The sequence below is a fragment of the Chiroxiphia lanceolata genome, chromosome 10, assembly GCF_009829145.1.
Source record: "Chiroxiphia lanceolata isolate bChiLan1 chromosome 10, bChiLan1.pri, whole genome shotgun sequence".
NCBI classification, from domain to species: Eukaryota; Metazoa; Chordata; class Aves; order Passeriformes; family Pipridae; genus Chiroxiphia; species Chiroxiphia lanceolata.
The window spans coordinates 6,632,507-6,658,270 of NC_045646.1; the positions used below are offsets into that span (position 1 = coordinate 6,632,507).

At 38.8% G+C, this 25,764-nt stretch overlaps 1 protein-coding gene across 6 annotated transcripts in view; it reads right to left on the bottom strand.

The window, feature by feature from the left end:
* Positions 1-996: 996 nt before the first annotated feature.
* Positions 997-25,764, bottom strand: part of TBL1XR1 (TBL1X receptor 1) — a 110,851-nt gene continuing 86,083 nt past the window's right edge. For 4 of the 6 annotated variants that reach the window (XM_032697776.1, XM_032697773.1, XM_032697774.1 and 1 more), the window contains 14 exons: positions 22,629-22,731; positions 20,284-20,429; positions 18,593-18,812; positions 16,472-16,619; positions 16,120-16,261; positions 15,771-15,834; positions 15,572-15,669; positions 13,770-13,830; positions 12,448-12,569; positions 11,911-11,985; positions 9,371-9,498; positions 9,026-9,191; positions 8,040-8,141; positions 997-6,318 (listed from right to left, as the gene is read on the bottom strand). In XM_032697776.1, coding sequence (XP_032553667.1) covers positions 6,292-6,318; positions 8,040-8,141; positions 9,026-9,191; positions 9,371-9,498; positions 11,911-11,985; positions 12,448-12,569; positions 13,770-13,830; positions 15,572-15,669; positions 15,771-15,834; positions 16,120-16,261; positions 16,472-16,619; positions 18,593-18,812; positions 20,284-20,429; positions 22,629-22,686 — 1,557 coding nt within the window. In that variant the 5' untranslated portion in view covers positions 22,687-22,731 and the 3' untranslated portion in view covers positions 997-6,291. The remainder of the gene's footprint in view (positions 6,319-8,039; positions 8,142-9,025; positions 9,192-9,370; positions 9,499-11,910; positions 11,986-12,447; positions 12,570-13,769; positions 13,831-15,571; positions 15,670-15,770; positions 15,835-16,119; positions 16,262-16,471; positions 16,620-18,592; positions 18,813-20,283; positions 20,430-22,628; positions 22,732-25,764) is intronic. The other 2 variants (XM_032697778.1, XM_032697777.1) reach the window with 1 other exon arrangement.

Below are 25,764 nucleotides of genomic sequence, written 5' to 3' on the forward strand. Positions count from 1 at the left end.
TGGTTCCTGCATCTCAGGGTGGCTGCTCTCACAGGGAGGATTTGCACTCAGGAAACCTCAACACACACAAACCCTCTGTCTCGTGACATTAGTCAGTACAGACTGCCTTGGAAACATGAAATTGCTTCAGTATTTCTCTCTCAAAATCCATGAGATGACAGAGGAATCCTGCAGAGCTCTCAGACTCCAGGTGAAGGGAATCCAAGACTGGTTTTACTCTTGTAAAACAGAGCCCCTCCTCTGTTTTCAACCCGTTACAGACACTTTACGACAGCAAGTTTCAAAAGATTAAAATCAATTGATTTTGATAACGTTACTGAGAAAACTTACTTCTTGAACATAGAGCAAATCAGTAATGTACAAAAGCAGAAATTTCACCATGAAGTTCTAGAGACATTGAAAATAAACTGAATTCCCTCACTTGGACCATGACTGGACCCACAATTCTAAAGGAATTAAACCATCATTATGTATAGATGGATCTATGTTATTTCTAAATGTGTAAATCTAAATGGCTTCATGTATCTGAAATACAGTAACACAAACAATGTCCCTCTGCACAACCAAACTGAATTGCTCCGTACCAACAGATCTTTCCAACATGAGATTCCTTTACCATACAGGAGCTGCTCCTCCGAAGTCTTCACATAGCTGGGGTGCAGCTGCAAGCACCCCTGGACTCAGTTTTTCATCCACAAGTGCAGGGATAAAGAGAAGATGAAGCACATAAAACACACATGAGAGAAACCAGTTCCTCTAAATCGAACAGATGGAAGTGGTAGCAGAGGATGGGTCACCATCAGAGGATCTACTGTGTGTTCCCAAAGATCATGCAGCCACACAGTGCACTGCCTCTTGCTGCTGTTTACAGCCTGTCTTATGTGAAAATGTGCCAAACTAAATATTAAAAACAGTGTTTCAGTCTTTCACTTCCCCAGCCTAATCATCTTCCATCCCAAGTATTTGAAATTACTGGTATATAACATTCAGCCAAGGTAATATCAAAATATATTTTATTCTGGACCTCTTTCAATTCTGATTCAAATTACAGTTGTCAAAGCAATACAATGCAAAGGGAAACTGCAACAGAAAATGTGCCTAGAAGGGATATAAGGGCCTTGGGGACAAATCATTGTGATGTAGAACCAAAATACATCATAAAGTGTAATTAACATGGTCCAGGACAGTATAGAACATCTATATCAGTCTTCTTTAGACAATAATCATGAAAACTGAACAATAAAAGTCCTTTAAACAAGTACAAAAAACTGTCATGGGCTGGTTTACACTTTTACAACAGTTGTAATTTAACTGGATAACTGAAGAAATGATGCAGACATTTTAATCCAGTGCTATAGGTAGGCTCACAGAATTAGACCCAAAGGATTTGTAACTCCAAATGAAACCATTACAACTACAATGTCAATGCCAGGAGAGAGAGAAAATTACTTCTGTATTCTAGAATTACTGTTCTGCACACTGCAGTCTGTTGAGGACAAGATTGCAAAGTACACTGGACTAGCAACAACATGCAGACTGTTTTCTTGTATTTATCCACAAATGTCAAAAAACATTATGAAGTAAAAATGAATGATTATTTAAAAAAAAACAAAACAAAACAAAAACAAAAACATGCCTCAAGTTATTGTCAAGCTTCAAACTTAAAGGCAGAGAAAGCGAATTATGTACTTAAAACTACTGATCTGAAGCACTATTAACACTAAATCTGCGATCCACTCGAAACAGCAGATTTTCCTGGTTCATCTGCCTCCCACCAGACTGACAGTGAAGACAGTCACACTTTCACAGATCACGGTAATTCAGAGCTTTCTCTAGAGGGAGAAGTGAGGACTGCTCCATGGCTTTCTCCCTATGGAAAATGTCAGGGATCTTGACGGAGATTTACTGCTGTCTCCCGAAGCCATATTTGCTTCTAACATGCCACAATGTTGCTTCTGCTTTCTTCAAGACGTCTGGAGAGATCCCCCCGGGGAACAGCTCTAGAGGGCTTTTTGAAGGGAGAAGCTATCAGGTTTTTCAGCCAAAAAGGAACACTGGGCTTAAATCCAGCTCTGGCAAAACCCCATGGCAGCCGAGGGAGCCCTCGGGTCGAGGGGGATGTGGCTCGTTTTACCTACACGCAACGCTGGGCGGTTCAACATGGCCCCAATGCCTCCAATGCTCGCTCTGGCCAAGGTTTTTCTCATGAAGTGAAAGACAATGGGATTTCTGGTTAGGCAAAGATTGGAAAAACCGGGTCCCAAGGCTCCTCTTTGCTAAACGGACAAAAACAGACAACCTTTTATTTACAGGCTGGAACCCCCAGTTTGCAATCGCAATGAAACCCCTTCCCTTCAGCGGAACCAAACAGATCAGCTGCTGAGGTTGCTCCAAAGGCAAACTGGCATGACCGCCCTATGCCACCCACTATTCTTCCTAAACACAAAGAACATTTCAAAGGTACAAAGTCCCATCAAACACCCTAGCATGAGGTAAGCAGTGTAAGGAAAAAGGAGTGCTTTTTAAAAATGAAAATCAATTAAAATTGGTAGAAATCTTTGGCCTTTCTCTCAAGATGCATTAAAGTGTCACGAAATCAAGAAACATGCTTCGAAATGCCACGTCATTCTGACTCTGGAAACTACTACCTCCCCTCCACCCAACCCAGAAAAAGAGGCACTTTTAGTGTTTCATATAAGATTTCCAATCATCTAGTAGACACAGTAAATAACCCTGCACAATGGTAGTCCCAGAATAAACTCAGTTTATCAACATTACAAAGAGTCTAAAAAAGCTTTTATGAGGACCTAGATATTCTCTTAACTACACTAAAAAGTCCACTGGTTGGGAATCTTTACATCAATTTAAAAATGCAGAAAAAGTTAAAGTAAAAATAGGGAAAGAGGAACTCTACAGAAACATGGATCTGATCATGCAGAAATGAGAAACAGGATTCTCAGATGGACATGTAGAAAGACAGTGAACTCAAGAGCAGTTCATTTCTTATCCCATCATTAATTCTGAGCCCAGTTTTTCCCCTTCCTTTTATCCTCTATTTGGATACTTTCCCATTATTGTGTTGAACTGGAAAAAAATAGGAATGACTCCATCTGTAAGACTAAGCACGTGCGTACATGCCGCACAAAGTCAGGGTCTTTCTGCCACTTGGCATCCTCAATTTAAAGGAACAATTTGGATGGTCCAGCTCACTATTGAATACGAGGCCTTTGTGCTATAAAAGATAGTACTTCATGTAGCAGTTCTCTCTTTTTTTGTTGCCTTTTTTGGTTCATGTGATCACAGAACCCAGCACACCTTGCACATGTGCGGTGACCGGCATATGGAGCGCGAGGCGAGAGGCGGCAGGAGCAGGAGCAGCACTGTGGCATGGCAGGAAAACAACAACAAACAGCTACGGATCCTTCCCTACTGGAAACTGGCCTCACTCCAGGCAGTGGGGCACTGCTGACCCACACCAGGCTGGGGGCTCAGCCCGCGCATCCAGAGCGCTCCAGCCAATGGATCTGACATTCCTGCTGGGTTGTGCTTCGAGCCCCTGGCAACCCTGGCCTGGTGACACCAGAGCTCTGTTTTTTATCTATTTCTGAGTGTGTGACGCTATGCTTAAGCAACTAGAATTACAACCAAAACAGCTGATGACTGAGAAAGAGGAAAATGGTAATACCCTAAAACATGGCTGTGTGATTTTGCAGCTATGTCACAGAATTCCACCACAATTGTTTAGATTGGCTGAAAGAATTGTCCCAGTAACTTTTATGAAAATGAATAAACTGTCCATATTAAAATACAAAAGTACTATCAAGAATCACTTCTGACTTTCAGATTTAAATTCAGTGCAATTGACAAATGCATTGCTAAACGAAAAATGCAGCTTAAACATACTCAAAACATTTGTGTCTATTCCTGGGAGCACAGTTTAAATTATTGCACAGAATTTTTTTTGTTTTTATTTTTTTTTCATTAAATGACAGAGGTCAGCCACAGTCATGGACCTCCAGCAATAAAAGCAATATTTCAAGTGCCAGACACTCAATATATTAGGTTTCCTACATATTGTAACTCACAGGATAATTGCTCTAAACATTTGCAATATGCTCCAAAACCCTAAAAATAGCTGGCACTGAACCACCGCAGATAACTGTCTTTATGGATATGACTTTGTGTTGGTTTTAAACGCTGTGTACTATAGTAGCATAATCCTGGGGTATATATAAAGAATGTACTGTTGACTTGTCTTTACCACTGGCAAATTGCTACCCTACCTTAGCCAAACTCAGACTTGCTTCAAGTCGTGTTTATTTCATGGAAATAGCAGAAATCGATGCCTAAAGAACAATGGTTAAAATGTCAAAGCTGCATTATCTCAATTAAATGAATTTATACCTAACTTGGAGAGGGGGAAAAACCCCGAAATGAATAAAAAAATAGGTTAGAGACTAACAATCATAAGCCACAAAATTAATTGTGATTGAAATAGTGTTATAAAACTGATAACTTTGCAAAGCTCTGTAATATAAACCATTCCTTAAGTAAAATGTCTGTGACATAAATTTGACAACCTCTCTTTTTATAAATTTACATTCTTGGAATCTTATGCAAGACATGATGCAACCTTTTTGACTACACATACGCGTAAACACAACCTCATGCTATCATTTACAAATAAAATCACTATCAATATACTTTTAATCACATGAGCAGAAAAAAGTTTGCCATATACATCTGTCATTGTAAGAAAAATACTTGATATTGTAAACAGAGTAAAAGACACTATATAGTAGTGATTATTAAAAAAATAGCAGCTTACATCTACCCTATATTTGGAAAAAATGTAGTCACAAGATACAATGAACTGCAGGACTGGAGCAGCAGGGCAGTTAGTGCAAGTATTCATCTTTTAAATAAGCTGAATCACTGCTATTAAAATAAACTTGAAGCAAGTCCTCTGTTTCAGATTTTTTTTAAATCTAAGGTAGTAAACATTTTGCCTCTTAATGGCAGTGTTATCAAATATATGCCAAAGATTTTATTTTTAATAAAGAAAAATTACATGAAATACTTTTAATACTGGAGTTTGGTTACAGTTATACATCTAAGCTCCTACAAATAATGATGGGCAACTCTTAAAGAAGCTGTGGCATGAACCCTTGTCCAGAAAGATCTTAACCTCTTAAACAAAATCCCCCAGCTATACTTTGCTCCTTTTCACAATAGTGCACAATTTAACCATATTTTAGCTATGGTCTTAAAGCAACAGAAGATGCACTTTTTTTCCTCTTTTTTTGTCTTCTTTTTTGCTTTTTTTTTCATCCCTGTATTTTTTTCCTGTGTTTTTATGCCCTTCTGGTCTTAAGATTGGCAGAATTATGTCCCAAATAAGAAACTACTGCATTTCAGCCATGTCACCAGAAAAATCAAACATAACCTTATACCCATTACTTTCATACTTTGTAGATGAGCAGGACGTGAAATACCACGTCTTGAAGAAGTCTTGTTTTTTTTTCTTCTCTCTTCATAATCCCTTTTCCACCCTCCCTCTGTTCACAAAATTGCGCTCTGGGAGCCACAAAATGTACCAAACATTATCAGGTTCAAACTACCTCTTCAAAGAACACATCAAAACACGTTTCAAAGAAACGCACTTTTTTTTTTCCAAGGTGAAAAAAACATAAACGAGAAACTAATTCACTCCCTTACTTCATGCATCCGTAAACTTAACCAAAACAAAACAGAAAACCCAATGTTTAAAAGCAAAGAAAAAAACTACTGCTGCAGATTTCTGTAAGTCCATTTTCTCTGTACACACAAAACTGTTCAACTACTGAGAACAAAAATACCCCACAATCCGTGTGAGAATGGATTTAATGGGGGAAAGGGTAATGAAGGCTGCCATTAGTATCTTCTGAATTTGGTATGTATATGGGTCTGCTCTTGTATATGGTATATTTCTCTCTCTCTTGCTCGCTCTCTCTTCTGTTTTTCATATCCAAAACCTTTAAATGTTATTTTGGGGCACAGCAGATTCCAGCACTTGGTGAACAGGATTCACAAGCTGTGACAAAACTCTGTCATCCTCTTCAGGGTGTAATTTTTTTTTTCCTTTTTTTTTTTTTTTTTTTTATATATACAGTATATGTATATATTTCTTTTACATTTGGCTGTAGTGGACTGGCCATGGTTCGATTGGGACTATAGCAGTACATGGGTCAGGGACAGTCATTTTGGCTATGTACACATTCATAGTCGGTCCATGGCTTCCAACTAGTAGCGCTATTTCCGTAGGTCTAATACACAAACCTGCAAGAGAAAGAGATAAAAGGTACAGAAACTGCAGAATATGACATGTTTTTACAATTCTGTGTAAAGATCATCTCGTTCCAACCCCCCTGCCATGGGCAGGGACACCTTCCACTAGACCAGACCTGCTGAAAGCCCCATCCAACCTGGCCCTGAACACTTTCAGGAATGGGGCAGCCACAACTTCTCTGGGCAACCTGTGCCAGGGCCTCACCACCATCACAGTAAAGACTTTTTTCCTAATATCTAACCTAAACCTGCCCTCTTTCAGTTTGAAGCCATTCCCCCTCATCTTGTCACTAAATTCTCTTGTAATCTAGATTATAAAAATACAGTAAAATGAACTCAAAAATCTGTGGGCTGGGCAAACAGTAGAATTGATCAGAATAATTCTGAAAAAAAACAGTGACAGTATACAAATTCCAGTTTTAGTCTTCTAAAAATCTCCCCTAAGTAGTGCTTCTATGTGTGTCAGATACAGAAATCTATTAGTAAAATATAAACATATGCAAGGTACTACCAGCTTTAAGTACAGAGTGGATGAGAAGGGCTTTCAATAGCAAACAATATAAAACAAAATAAGCCCAAAATTTTTAAAAAAACAGAAACTAAGTGAAAACAAATCTATTGCAAATACAATCAGCCTCTTGGGCCAAATTAACTGGAGGACTGGAAAGGTTACACAGCATGTATAAAAAAGGGTGATCTAGGGGGAATGATAATTAATTTCTACTCAGGATATGCCTTGAGCTTTTGTCCTTTTATGATATTGCCTACACTTACAAGACTAAAATTATATGAAAGACCAATCAAAAATAATTCTCTAGAATTTAGATTTCTTAAAAGCCAAAACTTCTATTTTCTGTTCTGAACTCTTAACAAGAGAACCTTATTTAACAGCACAGAGCATGCAGGAGGCACCTCTGTTAAGATACTATCTGAGACTCTGGACTACTAAACTGCCAGGATTGCTTTTGCTGACTTTGGTAAAGGAAGCTACAGCACTTCAAAACACAGTTCTTTTATCACCCTTATTTTCTTTTAATTTTGCTTTTCCTTAGGCTCTCTTCTCCATGCTTTGAAAACCATGGTGAGAGAGAGGCAAGCAAAAAACCCTTGTTTTGTGCTCATTATAAAGACCTCCATGTTCACATTTCACTGCAGTGCTCTGCAGGGCAGTGTCAGAGCAGCCAGGAGGTGATGCTCCAATGCCCCCACTGGGAGATGATGGTGGGGGCATTCATGATTAGTTAAATGTATGATTTTATTCCCTCCTTTTTTCTAAGCACAGTAAGCAGAACATTATTTACATACAGCTCCTGTCATTTTTAGGAACTGAATGCAAGGCAGAGGGTATGTCTTTTCTATCATGCGTTATAATAATATCACCTACACTGAACATTTTCACTTGAAAAGGGCAAAGAGGTGAAAATGAACTTGTTTCCAGACTGGACATACTTCCATAGTAAGCCCAGTAGGAATAGAAAATATAAATTGGTGACATCTCCACCTTCTGAAGTTTTTGGAGGGCTTAGAACAGTGATGCATTGAACTGGAATAAAGACATTTTCCTTACAGCACCGTTACAGGTGAAAACCTACAGGTGAGCTGGCTGTATTCAATCTGCAGTTAGAGAAGGAAATTTTGTTTCTGTTGTTAGTCAGAAGATTTTCAGAAGATGTTTGTTATTAGAATGTGAGGCCAAGTCAAGCAGCACTTACTGAACCATCTGAAGCACTTGCTCCAACTTTGTCTCCTGCTGCATTCCAGCAAACCTCGAAAATCCCTCCTGTTCCCCGATAACTGTGAACTAGGGCACCTGTCTAAAAAGGGACAAACCAGGTAATTAATGCAACAAAACTGAAGTGAACAAGTACAATTTGTACATGTAAGAATTGCCCACTGCTTTTAAAAGCTGAAATTCTAAGAAGAAAATGGTCCGGGTGAGACTTCTGGACAGTCTCAGCACTGTGTTAAAGAATGTGACACAATCATTGCATCCTGAGCTCTTGTGTTTGACAGGGAAAACTGGGGATGGTCACAACTACTTCCAATTACTAAAATGAGCCTTTCAAAAATTAATACCTAATTCCAAGTAGCCAGAGATTGCATCATGTCTGACAACAAGGTCCTTAAACTTTCAGTCATAATAAAACTGTTTATTTTTGCCAGAAATACCAAACAAGTAATAGTGTCCTATTTTACAAAGTTATGTAGAAACATTTTTGTTGTCATCACCTTCTCTTGCTTTACATTCTCTTGTTTTTCAGTGAAATTCAGTGAAACAGCTAATCAGATTAGTATTAGTCTACATCCAGTCATTTTTCACAAGAAACCTGTTTTATCAGGAGTTGAAAGTTCAGAGTTAAAGACAGTATTTGGATGCAAAGTGTTATTGGAAACATTTTGCTGAGTGGTTTTTTGTTGGTCATTTTTTGGTTAGGTCTTTTTGGTTTGTAGGGGTTTTTCTGCTAAGTAAAGACAATATAAGGATAATTATTACTTCATCATAGGCAAGCACTCAGGTGAGAGGTTAAATGTACATCCATGAACAGAAGTAATGTTAGAACAAAGAGAAGGCGAAGCAGTGTGGTAGGAATGGCAAAGCTCTTTGTGGCTGAAACACGATAGAGCAACAAAGGTTGGAAAGGTGCTGATGAAAAAGACCAAAACAAAGTTCCCAACAGACATAAGAGTATTAAAATACCTGTGTATTCCAGATGTGTACACATTTATCAAAGGAGCCACTGGCCAGATACCTGCCATCAGGACTGAAAGCTACACTGTACACAGGTTCTTGATGTTTTGTCAGAGTATGAATACAAATTCCTCTGTCTACATCCCATAACCTAACAGTAGAGTCAAAGGATGCACTGTCAAGGAAAAAGACAAGAGATGAATTGTATCTCAATTCAACATATTTTTGTTACTAATACAAACAGAATATGACAAAGTATCCTACATGCTTCAAAACATTCAGTGAACCTACATTTATAGAGAGTCAAGTAAAAATAATGTTTAACTAGCATTTTAAACCAGGATTAAATAGTACCTTGCTAACATAAGATTGGCATTTGGATTATTTGTTCCTGGTCCTGTAGGACTCCATTTGATAGTATAAATTTCTTTGTTGTGTGCTTGTAAATCATGGACACAACTGTCTTGTTTCATACTCCAGATCTATGATAAAAAGGGAAGAAAACACAAAGATATTTAGCACAATATTATACTAAAACACATTTTACATCTTTCTTCTTTATCATTTGCAGGCTGATTGCTACCTTTTAAGCCACTCAAAACGTTTGCTATGACTGCTGGGTTCCTAGAGTGATTATGCCAAGTATTATTCCAGGACCTTCCATTCTTTGGGTTTTAAGTCCCCCAGTGAACTTAATGAGTAATAAAGGCGCTGTCTATAGAAACCACTCTGTCTGAGTTAACTGCAAACCCTTGAAAAGTGCAGGGATGAGAACAGATGCTGAAATGAGAAGAGCAATATGTATACGTTCACGTCTGAGTTGACAAAACATCACAGTCCTATTTTTAAATAGGACTACTTGCCTACAGTCTTGCTACACTGACTCAGCGAAATATAAAGGGATAGTAGAGAAATTTTCTGCTTTCTTACAAATCCATAGACACATACTGCAAAAACCATTATGGCATTTTCCTGGCTTATTAGGATTTGCATTGCCAGGTGTGTGTTCAGTATTCCACACAGGTCATTAGGACTCCAACTCCTTTACTCTATAAAGACTCTACACTGCCACTACAGAAGGGATTTTGCAGGGCTTTTATACCTTTTCCTAAATCTGAAACTTGATATGGCAGTTAGCCATCTGAATGCTGTTTTTAATGATATCTGTTTCAGTAATGCTTTTAGCTCATAATTTGTTAGAAAAAGTTAAAGAAGCATGCTCAGGCCCAACTGTATTTAAGATGCAATTGAGGTGCATGCTTAAATAAATGATGCTTTTCAGAACTGCTGCTTCACTGAAGAGGAAATTGATTTTCAATGTGCAGACAGAATTGAAATTGTATTTCCAGTTTAAATTGATGAGATCAAAATCTAGCTTGTCTTCCCAAAACTAGTATAGATGAAAAGAGTCCATATCAGCTGCCCTACAAACATCCAGTTGTCATCACAAGAGACAAAACTAAGTAGATAAATCACTAGGCACCTTACATGTGCTTCAAAACCTGACATTTATTCCTTCTGCCATTCAAAAGTAAGTGATCCACAAGTGATTAGTGATGTGTAGACTTATCCTCAAGCACTTGGTCTTTGAACTAATCCTGAACAAAACCATAACACTCATTCCAGCCTGGGCTTAATTCAAAACAGCAACCAAGAAGTTAATTGCCTGCCTTGCCTGAGCCCACAAACACTGACATGTTCCCAGTTGTCACCTCTACTCACTGAGAGCAGCAGCAACAGATCGAGCTCTAGATTGGAATTCATCACACTGCAGTTTCAGCTGTTTAAGTATTAAACACCCAGCGTAAAGCGGCTACTTTGACTCCATCCATTGCCAATGGAGAACAACTGATGCTCTCGGGGGTTTAACTCATCACACTTGACTTAAGACACAACTTAGGAAAGGATGAATTGCTCTTCAGCAGTGCTGGACGCTGCTGACTGAAGATGTCTAGACATCTAGCTTTAGACAGGAGGCTTAATGCTTAAATGTTTATATTTAGATAAGGTGATTTCCATTGCCAGAGACTGATGGTGTGCCAGCAGGAGGGATATGTGGCTACTCATTCAGCTATTCCCTGTCCCTGATTAAACAACATGAGTTGGACGGAATTAACTGTCCCAAGGGCTGCAGCAGGACAGCACTGCCAGTGCAAAAAGTGCGTCCTGAAACCCTTCTAAACACAGGGCTAAAGCACCCACTGCATGTAAAGCAGTATGGGAGTAATGGAAAGCATTTGTGCCATAGAAGCCGCACAGGCCTGTCAGGCATGAACAGCCTCATTTATTCAAGTGCATGTAACCTGGAGGCATTTTTGTAGGGATCTCTAGGGTGCCCTGAACTCATATGTGTAAGTTACAGTGTCCTCTGCACTCAAAGGTTTGCCCCAGTTCTATAGGAAAGCAGGTTGCTATGAATTATAGAATGACTCCTGATGAATTGGAAAAACCAAGGAGTGCACACAGCCTCTGAAGAAAAAACATGCCAAAGATTTTAACTAGAAAGAAAGAGAAAACAGGGCAAAACCAGGAAAGGAGCAAGTCACCCATTCTTGTATGTGCTACATGACATGCATTCCAGCTTTTTCTTTTAACCAAAAGCAACCATCAAGCGTGACAGCTTAATGATTAATGACCTGATTCTGTAAACAGCTAAAAGCACCTAATAAATCATGCTCAGAGTCTCAGGGTGGCAGCCTGTAACAAGTTCTCTGGACCAAAGCTTGGCTTTGATTAACATGGATTTCTAGGATTGCCTAACCTTGTTATATTAAAAAAGAGCAAATATTGGACAATACATTGGGAAGCACAGTGATACTTCTGGATCGTCCACATGAATGCTGTGCATTCTAGACTCCTACAAAGACAAGGGCCAGAACCAGGACTCTCATTACCTTTAGAGTCATGTCATCAGAGCAGGATGCCAGGAGATTACCAGTTGGATCCCATTTGATTGCATTTACTTCATTCTAAAATTGAACAATGAGAGTAAGTTGGAGTCTTCACTTCCATTACAAATGACAGCTTACAAAAGACAAAGTTGGACAGCAGTTATGAGTATTTGCATAATTGTCAGGATTTTAACATTTAATTTTCATTCACAGCTTTGCCTTCAACAACAACAGCTTTTTGCTACCTGTTCACCACATTTTCCCATGCATGCTTGTACACCACATAGCAAAGTGTTAAAGTTACCATGTTTCTTCTTCTAAAGCTCACTTTTGCATTCTGGCACTGGCAAAAGAAGCTGCACGTGGGAGTGAGAATTGCTCTAATAATCACAAAGACTACAGTTACCATACACCCTTAACCACAACTACCTGTATGTGCACCTATTGCCTGTACAAGTGCTGTGTACTGGCAAGTTTACTGGGCCCCCTGTCTCTCATTAATAAAAATATCAGAGCAATCCCCCATCTTCCAGTACTTACTGTGTGACCCTGGAAGGTTTTGATGGGCCTATCTTGTCCTAGTTTACAAACGTGAATACACATGTCTGTACTGCAAGAGGCAAATGTGTTGTTACTCTGCCAATCAACATCTAATGCTGGTGCTAAAAGAAAAAGAAAGACATTTAAAGCTATTCCTGTATTCTGCAGGAATTTCATGTGCAAATTCAACACACACCACCTTAGAACAAATGCCAACGGGAAGCAACAATTAATTTTACAGCAGCTCTGAAGACAATCAAACACTATGAACAGTAAGAAATGCAGCCAAAATGAGTCTTACACAAAATGAAACAAAATTTAATATAAGTCATGAAAATAAAGAACATATCTGAAAAGGAAGTTATACAGAAGACAGGGCAGCAGGACACCAGGCTGCAGTTAAGCCATCTGTAAATAAATCTCAGGAGTCAGCACAAAGAACAGGTTCCCACAACTTCACAGGTTGTCACACATGAGCTCATCTCCACTCACAGCCCCTGCCTGTGCTGATAGATGACAGCCAGGGAAAGGTAATGATTTACTTCCTTTCTTAATTCCAGTATTATAAGGTGTGGTAACTTGAAGCTTAATCGTGGGCAACATATTCCATTTGATCAAGCCAGATATTTATGGCAGATAGCACTCAGAACTGCTTGGAGTAAATAATGAAGTTTTTTATTGTTGTCATGCCACTGGAAATGTAGTGTGAGCAGAATGAAGAGTGGAAACAAGACACATTTCTTAAAGGCCCTTCAATGACATGTCCGTCATCCTCTCCCTTCTATTTCCCAGCTGATTCTGGCAGGCTTGCTCAGCATGCAGCCCACAGAGCAATTTGTCTGACCTCCTGTGAGGCTGCACTCTCATCCCAGCTGGCCACTGAACAGCCTTTCAGCTGGTTTGTGGCCAAACAAATTGGGGACAGCACAGCGGGAAGCAGGGAACAATGGGATGAGGGGCTGGGATTACTGTAGCAGGAAGATGACAAATGCAGTCCTTAGGTAATAAACACAAGTCCCTCATGGCCCACCCACTTGATTTGTCTGCCACTGTACTACAGAAAGTCGGGAATATTTGGATTATTTATCTCTTATGACTTTCACAGAAATGCAATAAAACTGTGAGTTATAAAATCAGAACAAATCTACCTTTGTTCACATTCTCATTACAAATATGGGAGTCAGTAACCAAAGATTGCCTGTTAGATTTTAAAATGGTGTGAACAAGCACCACAAGCACCAGATCTTTTAACTTACTTTAATAAATAACACTTTTTTCATCTTTTCAGATGACAATCCTGAATGACCAAAATCAAGACTTACCAGAATGAAAAGGAAACTGCTGCTTGGCTTCGCCAGTGTGGGCATCCCAAATAATTGTGGTCTGTATTAAACAGATAAATAAACAATAAACAAACTTGTACAAATTGGTAATTTCCCAACAATTACCACCATTCACAAGTAGCAGAGTACCTACGATGCTCCCCACCACCCAAACCTGATCCTGATTATATATTTCTAGTGTTTTAACCAGTACTAAAGGAAATGGTAGTAGACATACAGACAGCTGTAGAAAACCTTAATATGCTGTAATATTAGAAAGGTGTTTAATCACAACATTTTGAGGTCTGGAGGGTAGAAGAGAGTTGTGGGCTTTTCTTATTTTTAATAAACAAAAATTAAATAGATTTACCTCCTTAGTCCTATTTATAATCTCATAATACATTCCATACATCTACTTTTATTTCAAATACTTGAATATTCAGATTGTAATATCAACTACTCACTTGTCCCTAAGGAGATCTTATCAACAATTGGTCACATTCTGAAAGATTTAAAGGTGCAATTTTGTTCTGAGTTATTCTCTGCCAATATTTTGGTTAAAGAAATCTTACAGGACAAAATTTGTGTCTTACGATCACTATATTATTTGCCAATATCCCTGATCTACCTCAATGATCAATGAAAATTTTGACACCACATTCAATGGAAGCATGAACTGACCACATAAATAATTTGTGAAAAAGAAGCAATAAGGTTGGAACAATCTTTCTGCTAATGCAGAATATTTTTCGAAGCATAAACTCAGTTGCTTTGTCTAGGAAGTTTTATTGACCGAAATAAGGCTTCTATTTTCCTCCAGAATATTTTTCTGCAAATTAAAGCTGTACCTCTACAAAGATTTAAAAACTGGCATAACCATCACAGCTGCCAAAAGAGGAAACACATCCTTTCCATGCTTTGAAACATTCAATTTTCCTTCCTTTGTGCCAGCACAAGCATTTATAAAGCTGGGCACTAAAGCAAACCAGGTTAAATGTGTGCAGGAAAAAAATAACAAATAAAGGAGAGAATTTACAGCTTTACAGTGACACTGCCAGTTTTAAGTTGTTGTACTGAGCTTGCAGTTTGCTACTCTTGCTAAGAGAAAGCCTGTGCTGACTTCTGCACCTTGAATCAGTTACTCAACTCTTCTTACACTTCTGAACACTCTATTTGATCCTTTGAATTCATCTTAAGACTATTCTTCATAACTATGTGTCCTTCCTAATATTCATAGAATCTCTCACACTAACAACAGCTTGTTAGTGTGAATTAAAGTTGAATTAAAGACCTTGTGAGTCTAAATTTGTTTAGAGATGTGAAATAAAACACAGTTAAACAATGAGCTCCATGGCATTACACCACTGGCACTTCCCCAGTTACATATATCAACTTTCCTTATATTCCAGCTCTAAACTTTTCAACCATTCTCAGGCTTGACTGATATCCAACTCAGTGATTTTTTTCCCCTGAGGCTTTGCATAAAGTGCTTCACTAAATTTTAGATGATTCGGTTTTAAAAAGGTTTAATGTTTCTGCTTTCAACGCACTTACTTTCCAACTTAGGCTAAACTAATTGCGAAGAGATCCACGGACATTGAAATCCAAGAAATTAAAATATCTCAATAAACTACCATGAAACCCAAAGAAACACAGATAGAACAACAAGTTCTTTCTAAGTACATATTTACATCCCATGCCTTCAGTTCAATTTACTTACTTTTCACAGCTTTGTTATTTTGCTTACAATTAGATTATAATGGTGAAGGAAAGAATTTTAATTTTACCAAAGATTATCTCACCTTGTCCACTCCTGCACTTAAAATGAAGTTTCCTTTCTTGTTCCATTTTAACGCAAATATAGGACCTTTATGTTGCCCTAAGGTGCTGGCAAGATTACCTGAAAATTTATATTGATATGAATACATTAAAAAAATAAAAAACTATGCTGTGAGCCACAATACAGGAAAATATACTGGAAATTAAAAGTATTTTACTTACCATCTTTAGTCCATATCCTGGCAAAGCCATCGTAAGACCCAGTTGCTAGAAGTGTACCTTCACTCTGCCAGCAGAAAGGTCATTTATTTTTTTTTTTTTTACTGTATAACTCAAAGCTAAAGAGCACAAATTTCAGGTAGAATACATCTGCATAAGATTTGTGATATTATTCCACTGACTACAACTTATTAAAAAGAAGTTCCGTAAGTGCAATAGAAGAAATTAGTCAAAACAGAAATATTTCAGATGCCACCAGAGGATGCACCGTTGCTGTCACTTAAAATTTGACTACGCAAAACTCTAAGTACAATTTTCCCTGGGTGTTTTGAGCACTGCCTTTTGCACTTACGTTCCAGTCCAGTGATGTCACATCTTTGTTGCTGGGTACATCCTGCCCTCCTTCCCGGATGCAGTGCCGAAGTACCAGCTGCGTAGAGCCGCTCGTGCTGTTCTCACTGAGGTTCCATATCCGTGCTGTCGAATCTCCAGATCTACAAAACATTATTGTATAGTATCATATATAATTATATCACACTATTATTGTTATTTGAAAAAAAATATATAATTGGAAGTACTCTTTTCTAAACAGCAAACACGGCACTTGGCACAGAGGGCATTGGGGTAGGTGTTATTTTAACTAGTTGCCATCAGCACTCAGCAGTGAGCCGGATATTCCACACATTCCTGCTAAGTGCACATACCCTGAGGCCAAAAGGTCACTAACGGGATTCCAGGCACAGATGAATACTTCAGATTCATGGCCACGCAGCACCACTGCCTTGTTGGGAGGGATTTCAACATCTCCGTCTACTTCCATCATGTCTGTGTGATTATCTGCATTGTGGGAAACAGTAGAGAGAGGTGGATTTTAATATTTTGGGACAATACTACTGTATGGGTCAGATTCTTCTGGGATTAGGACAACAATCCACAATTTATGTGATGCAAAAATCTGACAAAGCTGTCACATTCCTTTATTTTTCCAATTCCAATTTATGAAGTGCTATAAACAGATAGGGAGTTTCAAAAATGTGGGAAAGCTCTTTGCCCTTCTAAACCTTCGCATCCAAATGGATTTAATTTTGAGGCTTCAAAACTGAGGCTGAAAGTTATTTTTTTGCTATGTTAAAAAACAAATGCTGTTACAAGTACTCAGTTTCTCAGGCCCAGTGCTGCACAGTTACAATATGTTACTAGTCTAACTTGTGCTTTCAAATATGCTTCCTACACATTCATTTTCAAAAATCTCTCTTTTCACCAATTGCAGTCAAACAGGTTTTAAATCTACATCTCAGACACTTCATTTACAAAATGGCTTTAATTAATATAATCACATTTGGTGATACAGTAAACTGATAACAGAACCTCTCAGCAATTACCATGGAATTGTGGCAACACAGAACTTCCTACATGGAAGTGAGGTTGTATCCATATTGTTCTGTAAAACACACTGGGGGTAATTCAATAGTTCTCTTGGCATCTATCATCAGTCATTTTCTATTATTAAAAATAAATTCATGCTGAGTGTAAATGCAGAATATGAGAAATGCTGCACAGTTCACCTGTTCCGTACTTATTCACCGTGGTTAAACAAATCATTCCACATCTATTGCTTAATTTAGCATTAAGGGTTTCTGTCACTGTTCGTACGTGTGAGAAAACAGAAAAGGCTGTTAGAACATGCACAGTTTTCACAAAGACACCATATAAAGCATTGCTTCAGTCAGAGAATCGATGCCAGTATGAAGTGCTGTACCAGCCAGCAGGGGCTGCTGGTAGATCACAGTTAACAGTGCTGTGATCCGAGGGTTACCCTTCCTCTATCCAGTTCACAGTTAACGAGTAGATGTTCTTTTGAGATTTTTAAACGAGAGCATCAAAGTAGAGAGCTTATTTGTTTCAGCCAAAGATTATATTTCCACCTTTTTATCATATATACTAATAAAAAAACTCTTAGTAAAATCCAGAACTTGTATGTGGCCCGATATTAATATTCTCTCAAAAATGTCATTTCTTCAGGTGTTTTTACAGTAAGAGTTATAACTCCCAATCTTAAATGTGAAATTCAGACTTCCAGAACAATATTTTCAGAATAATTTTTTAACACCTGACCCAAACGTTTCCATACTGAGCCTGACTGTAAGGTATGTTCCTTTCATCAGTGACGACAAAGAGAACTCATTTATTTCACCAGTCACAGCTAAAATGGAATTGATGAATAAACCAACCTTGAAAGCAGTTGCATTGAATAATTCTGAATAGCAAATCATGAAAATTGATACTGACAAAAGAGACAAGTGACACCTGACTTGTCCCAGCAACCGTGACCTCAGGTAGGCCTGTCCTAAGGGGAGCCAGGTAGAGCTCCCAATCCATGGATTAACAGAACCTGTTGGAAGGAGTTTGTGGAGCTTCAATGCTCAGTTTTAACTGGCTCAGTTTTAACTGGCAGAGTCCCCTCCTCTTTCCCTGTACAGGGGCCAAACCTGAGGAGGTGCAACATTTTAAGAGTTGTCTCTGATTATCTTCTGCAAGAGCTTTCAGAGGGTCCTGTGAAAAACCTTCAGATGATGGGAAAGGAGCAGTAATAGAAGTGAGACTGGGTCAAGGGCGTATGGTGAATTAATGAATTCAGAAGTCTGCATCTCCTGCGATTCCAAATATCAAACTGGGGACAGTCAAAGGTGAGACACCATCTGAAGGTATTTTCTGCAAGCTGAGGGGTTACCTCTTCACTTTTACCTCACTGTCTACTGGCTTATATTTTGAGAAATGACAAGAAAATGCTATCACAGCTTAAGGTCATTTCTGTCTCAACTTACTTGCTATAGTATGTGCTCCATTCTCTTCCCCATTTGCAGTATTCTCTCCATTTTTTGCTGATCCCTGTTGGTTGGTGGCAGCTGCAGCTGCAGCAGCTGCTGCCTGCTGTTGTGCAAGTTTATCTCTGTAGGCCTGTTGTCTTGTCTGTACCACATCAGGCATCACTGCATCTATCAGTGAGAGAGACTCTATCGGCCTACCATCAAACAAGGTACCATCCTAAATTACAGCAGAGGGAGAAAACAAACAAACAAAAAAAAGACAACACCAAGTACAAATTAACATTATGAGCAAAAATTCCAAGAAACACTACAGCAAAAGTTCTGATTTAATATGATACATATAACAAATGGTGCTGGAAGTGGTATCTCATCATTGTCATGGTCAGGATTGGAATTCTGATCTAAAGTTAAGTGGCCACTATAAATATGCAAAAAAAGCCCCTGCAGCCCTCTGGGAGAGCCTGTGGAATCAAAAGTTATTTGCTTCGAGTTTGCTAATTCATCTGCTAAAGCAAAAAATTCTGTAAGCTATCTATGAATATGATTTCAAACATGAGTGGCTGCAGCAAAATCTAATGGTTTGTTTGAAGAGCGAGTTGCAAACATTGCAACTCGGGTCACTGACTTGTGAAGTTATTCTATCTTATTAGACTAATACTTTCCATAAACATATTATCTGGAGAGTTGACTCGTTTTCTTCCTTTTTTTAAACAGTGCTGGCATGCTTTCAAACAACAAGGAAGAATTTTATCCTGAAATGGACAAGACCCAGTTAAAAATACACTTATACATATGCTAGGCCTTTGTAAGGATCTATTTTTAGGAGCTAGAAGGATTCCTTGCAATAAATACAGAGTCTCTTTCTTCTATTCCTATCACTTGCTTTATTTTTCTGAGACTTCCTAAGGGAAAGGATTTGCTTGGAACTATGAAAACTACATATAAACAGCAGGCATAAGGGAGACTGGAAAGAGAGCAGAATTAGTAGAGGAAAAAAATAGTTTCCTTCTGTAATCTAACTGACACATAGAAAGGCTGCTAACCTTCCAGGCATAAATGAGAATGGAAATTGAGGGTGAGTGTCTGCAGCATCAGGCAGGAAGATGCATAGCTTTCTGTACTGCTGGAATAACCATTTAAACATCAAATTTAATAGATCCTGCTCAAGATGAATTAGCCAGCAGAGGCAAAAGGCAAAGTGGCATTTACCTTCATCCTTCCTGCCACAAATTCAAACCCTCTCTTACTTGGAAACCTTGCCTTTGGGCTCTCATTACTTCATTATAACGACACATCACCCAAATGAGAGCTGCATAGTGCTCTCCCACCTCCCTACTGCCAGCCTAGGAAAATAAAAAATTAAGAGATTACTTGTCTCAATTATTATCTTATCTCACTTGTCTGGATGTACTACAACATTATATTAGGGTAAAAACTCTACAGACAACGGACCTTTAAGCAATGAGCCAGAACACCATGCCTGGTGTTGTGTGGCTGCACTGGGCAGAACCCCTACCCAGTTATGTCACTCCATTCTGGTTCCACCACTGGAGTCATGGTGAACACCAGCAGTAAGGAATCTGAAGTAAAAGTAAATAAATAGGATACAAGAAAGTTAAGAAAAAATACTAACATTCAAACTTACTGCAAGCAAGGACACAACGCTCCAGCAGGCAAAGCCTCCTTACCTCATTAATACTGACTTCTGCCTCTACATATTGCAGACCTTTCTGGATGATGGAAATCAAAGCAGCTGGTGGCACCAGAGCACCATTTATATTAGACTGGCTGATATGGCTCTCTATACCAAAGGTAAATGCTGAATGGGAAAACCCTAAAGACAAGGCAAAGACATCAGAATTGATTTACAGACAGACAATGCTATTTGCTGTACCATGGTAGGATCTTCTGTTTACAAACCTGAGCAACTTATACAAAGTTATAGCATGTTTATGAGCTACAAAAAACCCTCAGCAAAACACCTCATTTCCCTCATATGTCTCTAATTTAAACATACAAAAAGATAAAAGACATTTTAATATGAACGTAACTACGGTACCATTGGCAGAATATCTGTGCATGAGTCAATAAAAAAATATAAAATATACAGTTCACGGCAGCATTTAAACATATTTATATATTCATAAACTACACGTGAGTATTGCATAATATACAGTATTTAATAAAATATATCTATCTATCTATCTCCCCAACACACCAAGACTCACTTGCTATTTTTACTCAGTGATTTGATACCCGTGAAAGCGAAATGGACCTGCACATAGAACAGAATTCAGCTCACGGTACAGTGCTGTCATAATTCTGTATGCTTTGGCACCTAGAGCTACATCAGCACTGTGCACTGATTAAGAAGTAGCAAACATGTTATGGTGCAGCACTGGCAGCTGCTTGCTACTTGTTTGATCACCCTGAAAAACTGAATTTAACCTAGAGAAAAATAGTTGTTTCAGCAAATTAACTTTTCTGTCATGGATTTTTTTCTTAAAGCACTTTATTTACTTTTTTTTCCTTTTACCCTGTCAGGTAAGTAAGAAGCTGCCTGAAAACTTTCAAATGAAGATGAAGCAATTTTGTAAGTTTGGCTTCTGTGACAAAACCAATCTGCAACTGGAATGAGAACATGTAATAGTTTTCAGTAAATTCAGATGGAACAGTGAGTTTCTGCTTTCTTTTGACAGGCAGATACTGAAAAACTCTGCCATCCACCACTGCTTCTGGTGCTTCTCTGTCTCAAATTGGGAAGTCCATGAGAAGTGAACCTATGGTGCATAAGCCAAATGCATTTTCAAGAAGCCTGAAGCCACCCATCAGCAATCACTAAACAAAACTAAGAATCAGTAAATGCTCAAACAGCGAGGTAAAATATATATTGTGTATTTTTAAATGTATATATATATACATTAAAGTTGATCTCTTACACCCTTAAGACTGGAGTTTATTTTTGCTTTAATATGCAGACTTCTTTTATGAATTGCTGAGATCATATTCCCTCCTGGCAGCTGACAATCACCCCTTGTTCATTTACTAGGGCATGCCCTGACTTCCAGTCAAATCTACCCGTTCTAAATGTAGGCTGCATTAAGCAGTCAATGTCACAGCTGTGAGTAAAGATGATGTTGTCTCTTACACAGCTTCAAGAATAACCACCAACTCAAAACTCCCTGCAGCCATATGGCCGCATCTAGAAACCCAAACACGCAACACAAACTGCTGATCTGACTGGGTTTGGGAAGCTTTAAAAATAAGGGAACACTGCTGCGTTCTTGCTTGTGTTTTACAAGCACAGTCAGTTTGGATGAATATGATAGGAAAAAGGTTTCTTTTTAAGTCTGACAATATTCAACTGCCTTTTACTCCCAAGAAGCAGGAGGTTTTGGCCAGTCTGATGCCAAAGGACAAGATCCTCCAAGAAAGCGTCCTGCAGGGAGGGAGGCTTTTGGGAACCCAAGACTGTAAAAAAATCTGTTCATCTCCATTTAGATTCAAGTGATACAAGCCATACAGTCACAGTTGCCACCATACAGTCACAGTTGCCACTTCTTCCTTCGAAGCACAGCAACATCTGCCCTCCCACAGTCACATTCAGGCAAGGAATTCAGCAACACAAGACCAGCTTGCAAGAGCACCACTGCTCCAAGAACACAGGAAAAAACAGTATTTTGCTGATCATCCTATTTTCTTCTTCAAGTAGCTCCGAAGAAAATGGTGCAAAGTGCCACAGTCACCCTGCAGAGAAGTGATCTCCAGGAAAATGCATTTCTAGCAATCGAGTGAGTCCGTGGCTGGTTGACTGCCATCTGAAGACTCCAAATGACTAAATCTGATTAAGTTACAGAAGGTAACTTGGCAGGGATTCGTTCTCTTGTTGAGAAGAAATACCAAGAAACAGTTCAGACAGAAGCACACGCCTACTGGCAAAATAATTAAACGAGCCTGTGTTTGCTAAAGCCGGTTGCCGATGAAGACCAAATAAATTATGCATTGTTTAACAAACAGAATTGTAAAAACTCACCTGACTCTTGCAAGTATCTATATACCAGGAAGTTAACCTCATCACTGCTTATACTCATCTTTATTCCCAGTTAAACCATGAGGTCACAACAAAGGACACAACCCTGCAAATAAAAAGAAAAGTAGGTCAATTAAATATTTTTAGTACCTAATAGGTATTTCCCAACAAAAGCTATATTTATAAACTAAGTACCTCCCTGGCAGCATAGACAATAGTTTTATTTTATGATGCAAATAAGTCTACCGGAGTCATTAAAAAGGCATTTGTCTCACCACAACATAAAGGTCCGTAAATTAAATATGGAGGGGCCAGATTTTCCAACAATACAAATTGGTACGGACTGGGGAACTATGCTGTTTAATACCAGCATTAAAAAGGCCTCATTTTAAAGGTTTTAAAAAATAATCAAGCGAGTTTCATCTATTCAACATTATTGCTGTGGAACACTTTTAAAACGTGGATTTTTCTCTCCCTGGCTAACAAAGACCAAGAACTTGGTTTCACATCGGTATCCAAGCAAGTTCCCGCTTTTACTTTCTAATCCACTCTTATTTTCAGGTATTCCTTCTCTAGTAAAAAGGTGCAATATGGGCTACAACATGGTGTCTGTTCAAAGAAAGCCCAGTTATTTCCACTAAAAATTAGAAAACATCTCAGCCATAAACTTCAGCTTTGGAAAAGCAATTCTTGACATTAGAGACAAGCTTTAAACAGACGTTTTGTAGCAACATTTCTCTAGGTTTTCATTCAATACTTTAAAAATATTGATGGATATACATATATACTATTTTCCCCGATTTTATAAATGGTAAACATTTAGCAAGACAAATAATGTATCTGACTATATACACTTTTGATGAAAACCTCTGAAAACCTGAAGCAACGAAGAGTCTTTAAAACAAGAAGAGAGAGAATACAGTATTTTTTTCTAACTCCTAGTCTCATTTTTAAGAACATTCTCATGACTTCTGAATGTTTGAAAACCCTGACCTTTCCAAGTAAACAAGTAAAAACATCAGTTTCCAGAACACATTATGAAATAATGTCCATCTCCTGTTCCTACTATCCGTCCAGCACTTTTCATCAGCAAACCTTCCTAGGTTTTTTACCCAGCCACTCACCACCATAATTGCTCCAGTACAATAACTTCTAGTGGGTGCAACAGGACAGGTAAAGGAAAGAACATTGATACCAACTCTACCCCACCTCTGCACAGCCACCAGCCATGACTACAGCACAAGACACACCTGCCAAATTCCAATATAATTTGAGGGCTTATTTACTGAGCAATATGTGAAATGAATGGCATTTTTAGCCATTTCATGCATTAGCAACCAATTTCACCATGTGCAGGACCAAACACCAATTTATTCAGCTATGTTTTGTTGCCATACGTAGCACAAATTATCTTTCTTTAAGATTGTTTGTTACAGAGAAATTGTGTAGGAAGAGGAACAATATTTTCCTTCAGAGAAAAAAGGTAATTAACTTTTAAGAGACTCATAAAGAAGCCTTTTTACATTACACACACATATGCACAAATGGCAGTATTTATTTCATGGGTCTGTCACTGATTTTTAAGACCTTGCTGCATCACCAAAAAAGACAGATCAAAAGGCAGAAATCAGATGAAAACACTGTTTGCCACACAGAGAAGTCCTGAATTATTAATAAATAGAGGGCTCCCCACTCAAAGCAGAACCGTGGAGATCCCGCATAAATTCACCTGAAGAAAAAAAACCCTAACTTTTTTCTTGTCTGTTAAAAGTGTTCTTCACCCTGCCCAAATCAAACGAGCCTCATTTATTCAGGGCTGGTTCTAAGTGTTTTCCACAAGATTCTCTGGCAAGGCAGGAGCTGGCACCCGGCTATCAGGAGGTGGCAGTGCAGCACTGGCTGCGGGACCCTGACAACCAGAAAAAACACAGGAATGCCTTCAATAAATACACCACCCACCTGCTGAGGACTTGAAACTGAAAAGGGTGTAGAAGGTTCCAGTGTTTTACCAAGATACAGCTTTATCCATTTTTTCTGTGCCTATTTACACTTTCTGAAAGCTTGCTGCTGTGTCTCCCCCAGCCCAGGCCCAGAGGCTCCGGCAGTGCCCAGGGACAAGTGTCCACAGACAAGGGATGCAAGGAACTGTGAGAAGAACGAGCAACACCAAATCCATCTTCCTTCCCATCCCAAGGCAAAATGTCCCATTAGAGAGGAAATATAGCAGAAGTACAGACAGGAGATGATACAATAATTATTTCCCTTTGACGAGTTCTGAACTGATACAGGGATGGATTCTGGTTGCCGGGCTTATGCTGCCAACCCTCAAACTGCTATTGTTTCCACCCCAAGGAACTGTGCTTCCTCCCCTCCTTCTCACTCACAGCTTCCTGGAAAGCACCCAGTGGGAATGACCTGAGACAGCAGCAGTGAGGGGATGATGGCGAGAAGGAGCAGAGGTGGGATGGAGAGGGGACACACCGGTCATGCTGCTCTCAGTGCTCATCACACACGGCCACCCCCTCACTTCAAGAAGTTACAACTTGCTAAGGGTGTCTGCTGAAGAAAAACAGTAATGGTAAAGAAAATAAACCCGCTAACCTACGAACCACGTGAACTGTTTTCCCTGGTGCCCCAACATGGCCACAGGGCTTGTTTAGGAGGTGACAGAGGAGATTTCTTAGAAGCGGCGTCATGTAAATGGAAACACAAATAGAGGAAGAAAGGCTGAAAACAAGAAAATTACAGGAGAAAAAGACAAATTTATCTCTATGTATCCACCCACGCCTGTACACATGTACGCCAGATACTAATAAATCCAACTCATTAATGCTGACTTATTTCCTACAAATCCACTATTTCCACGTGCAATCAACTACTTATTTTGGGCACTTAATAAATATTAATATTGCTCTTTATTTTAGATACAGGAATTAAGTCACCAAAAAGACACAGAAAAATGATACAAAAATAAGTAGAAGTTACACATAACTCCAATCAGTCTTATTTTTTGCCTAATTTGCAAAGGGACGATTAAAAATATCTTAAAATATTGGCAGCTGTACGTCCCAAACCCATTCCGAAAATGTAACAAGATCCTTGAGGCCCTTTTTTTCCAGCCCTTAAAAAACACTCCAAG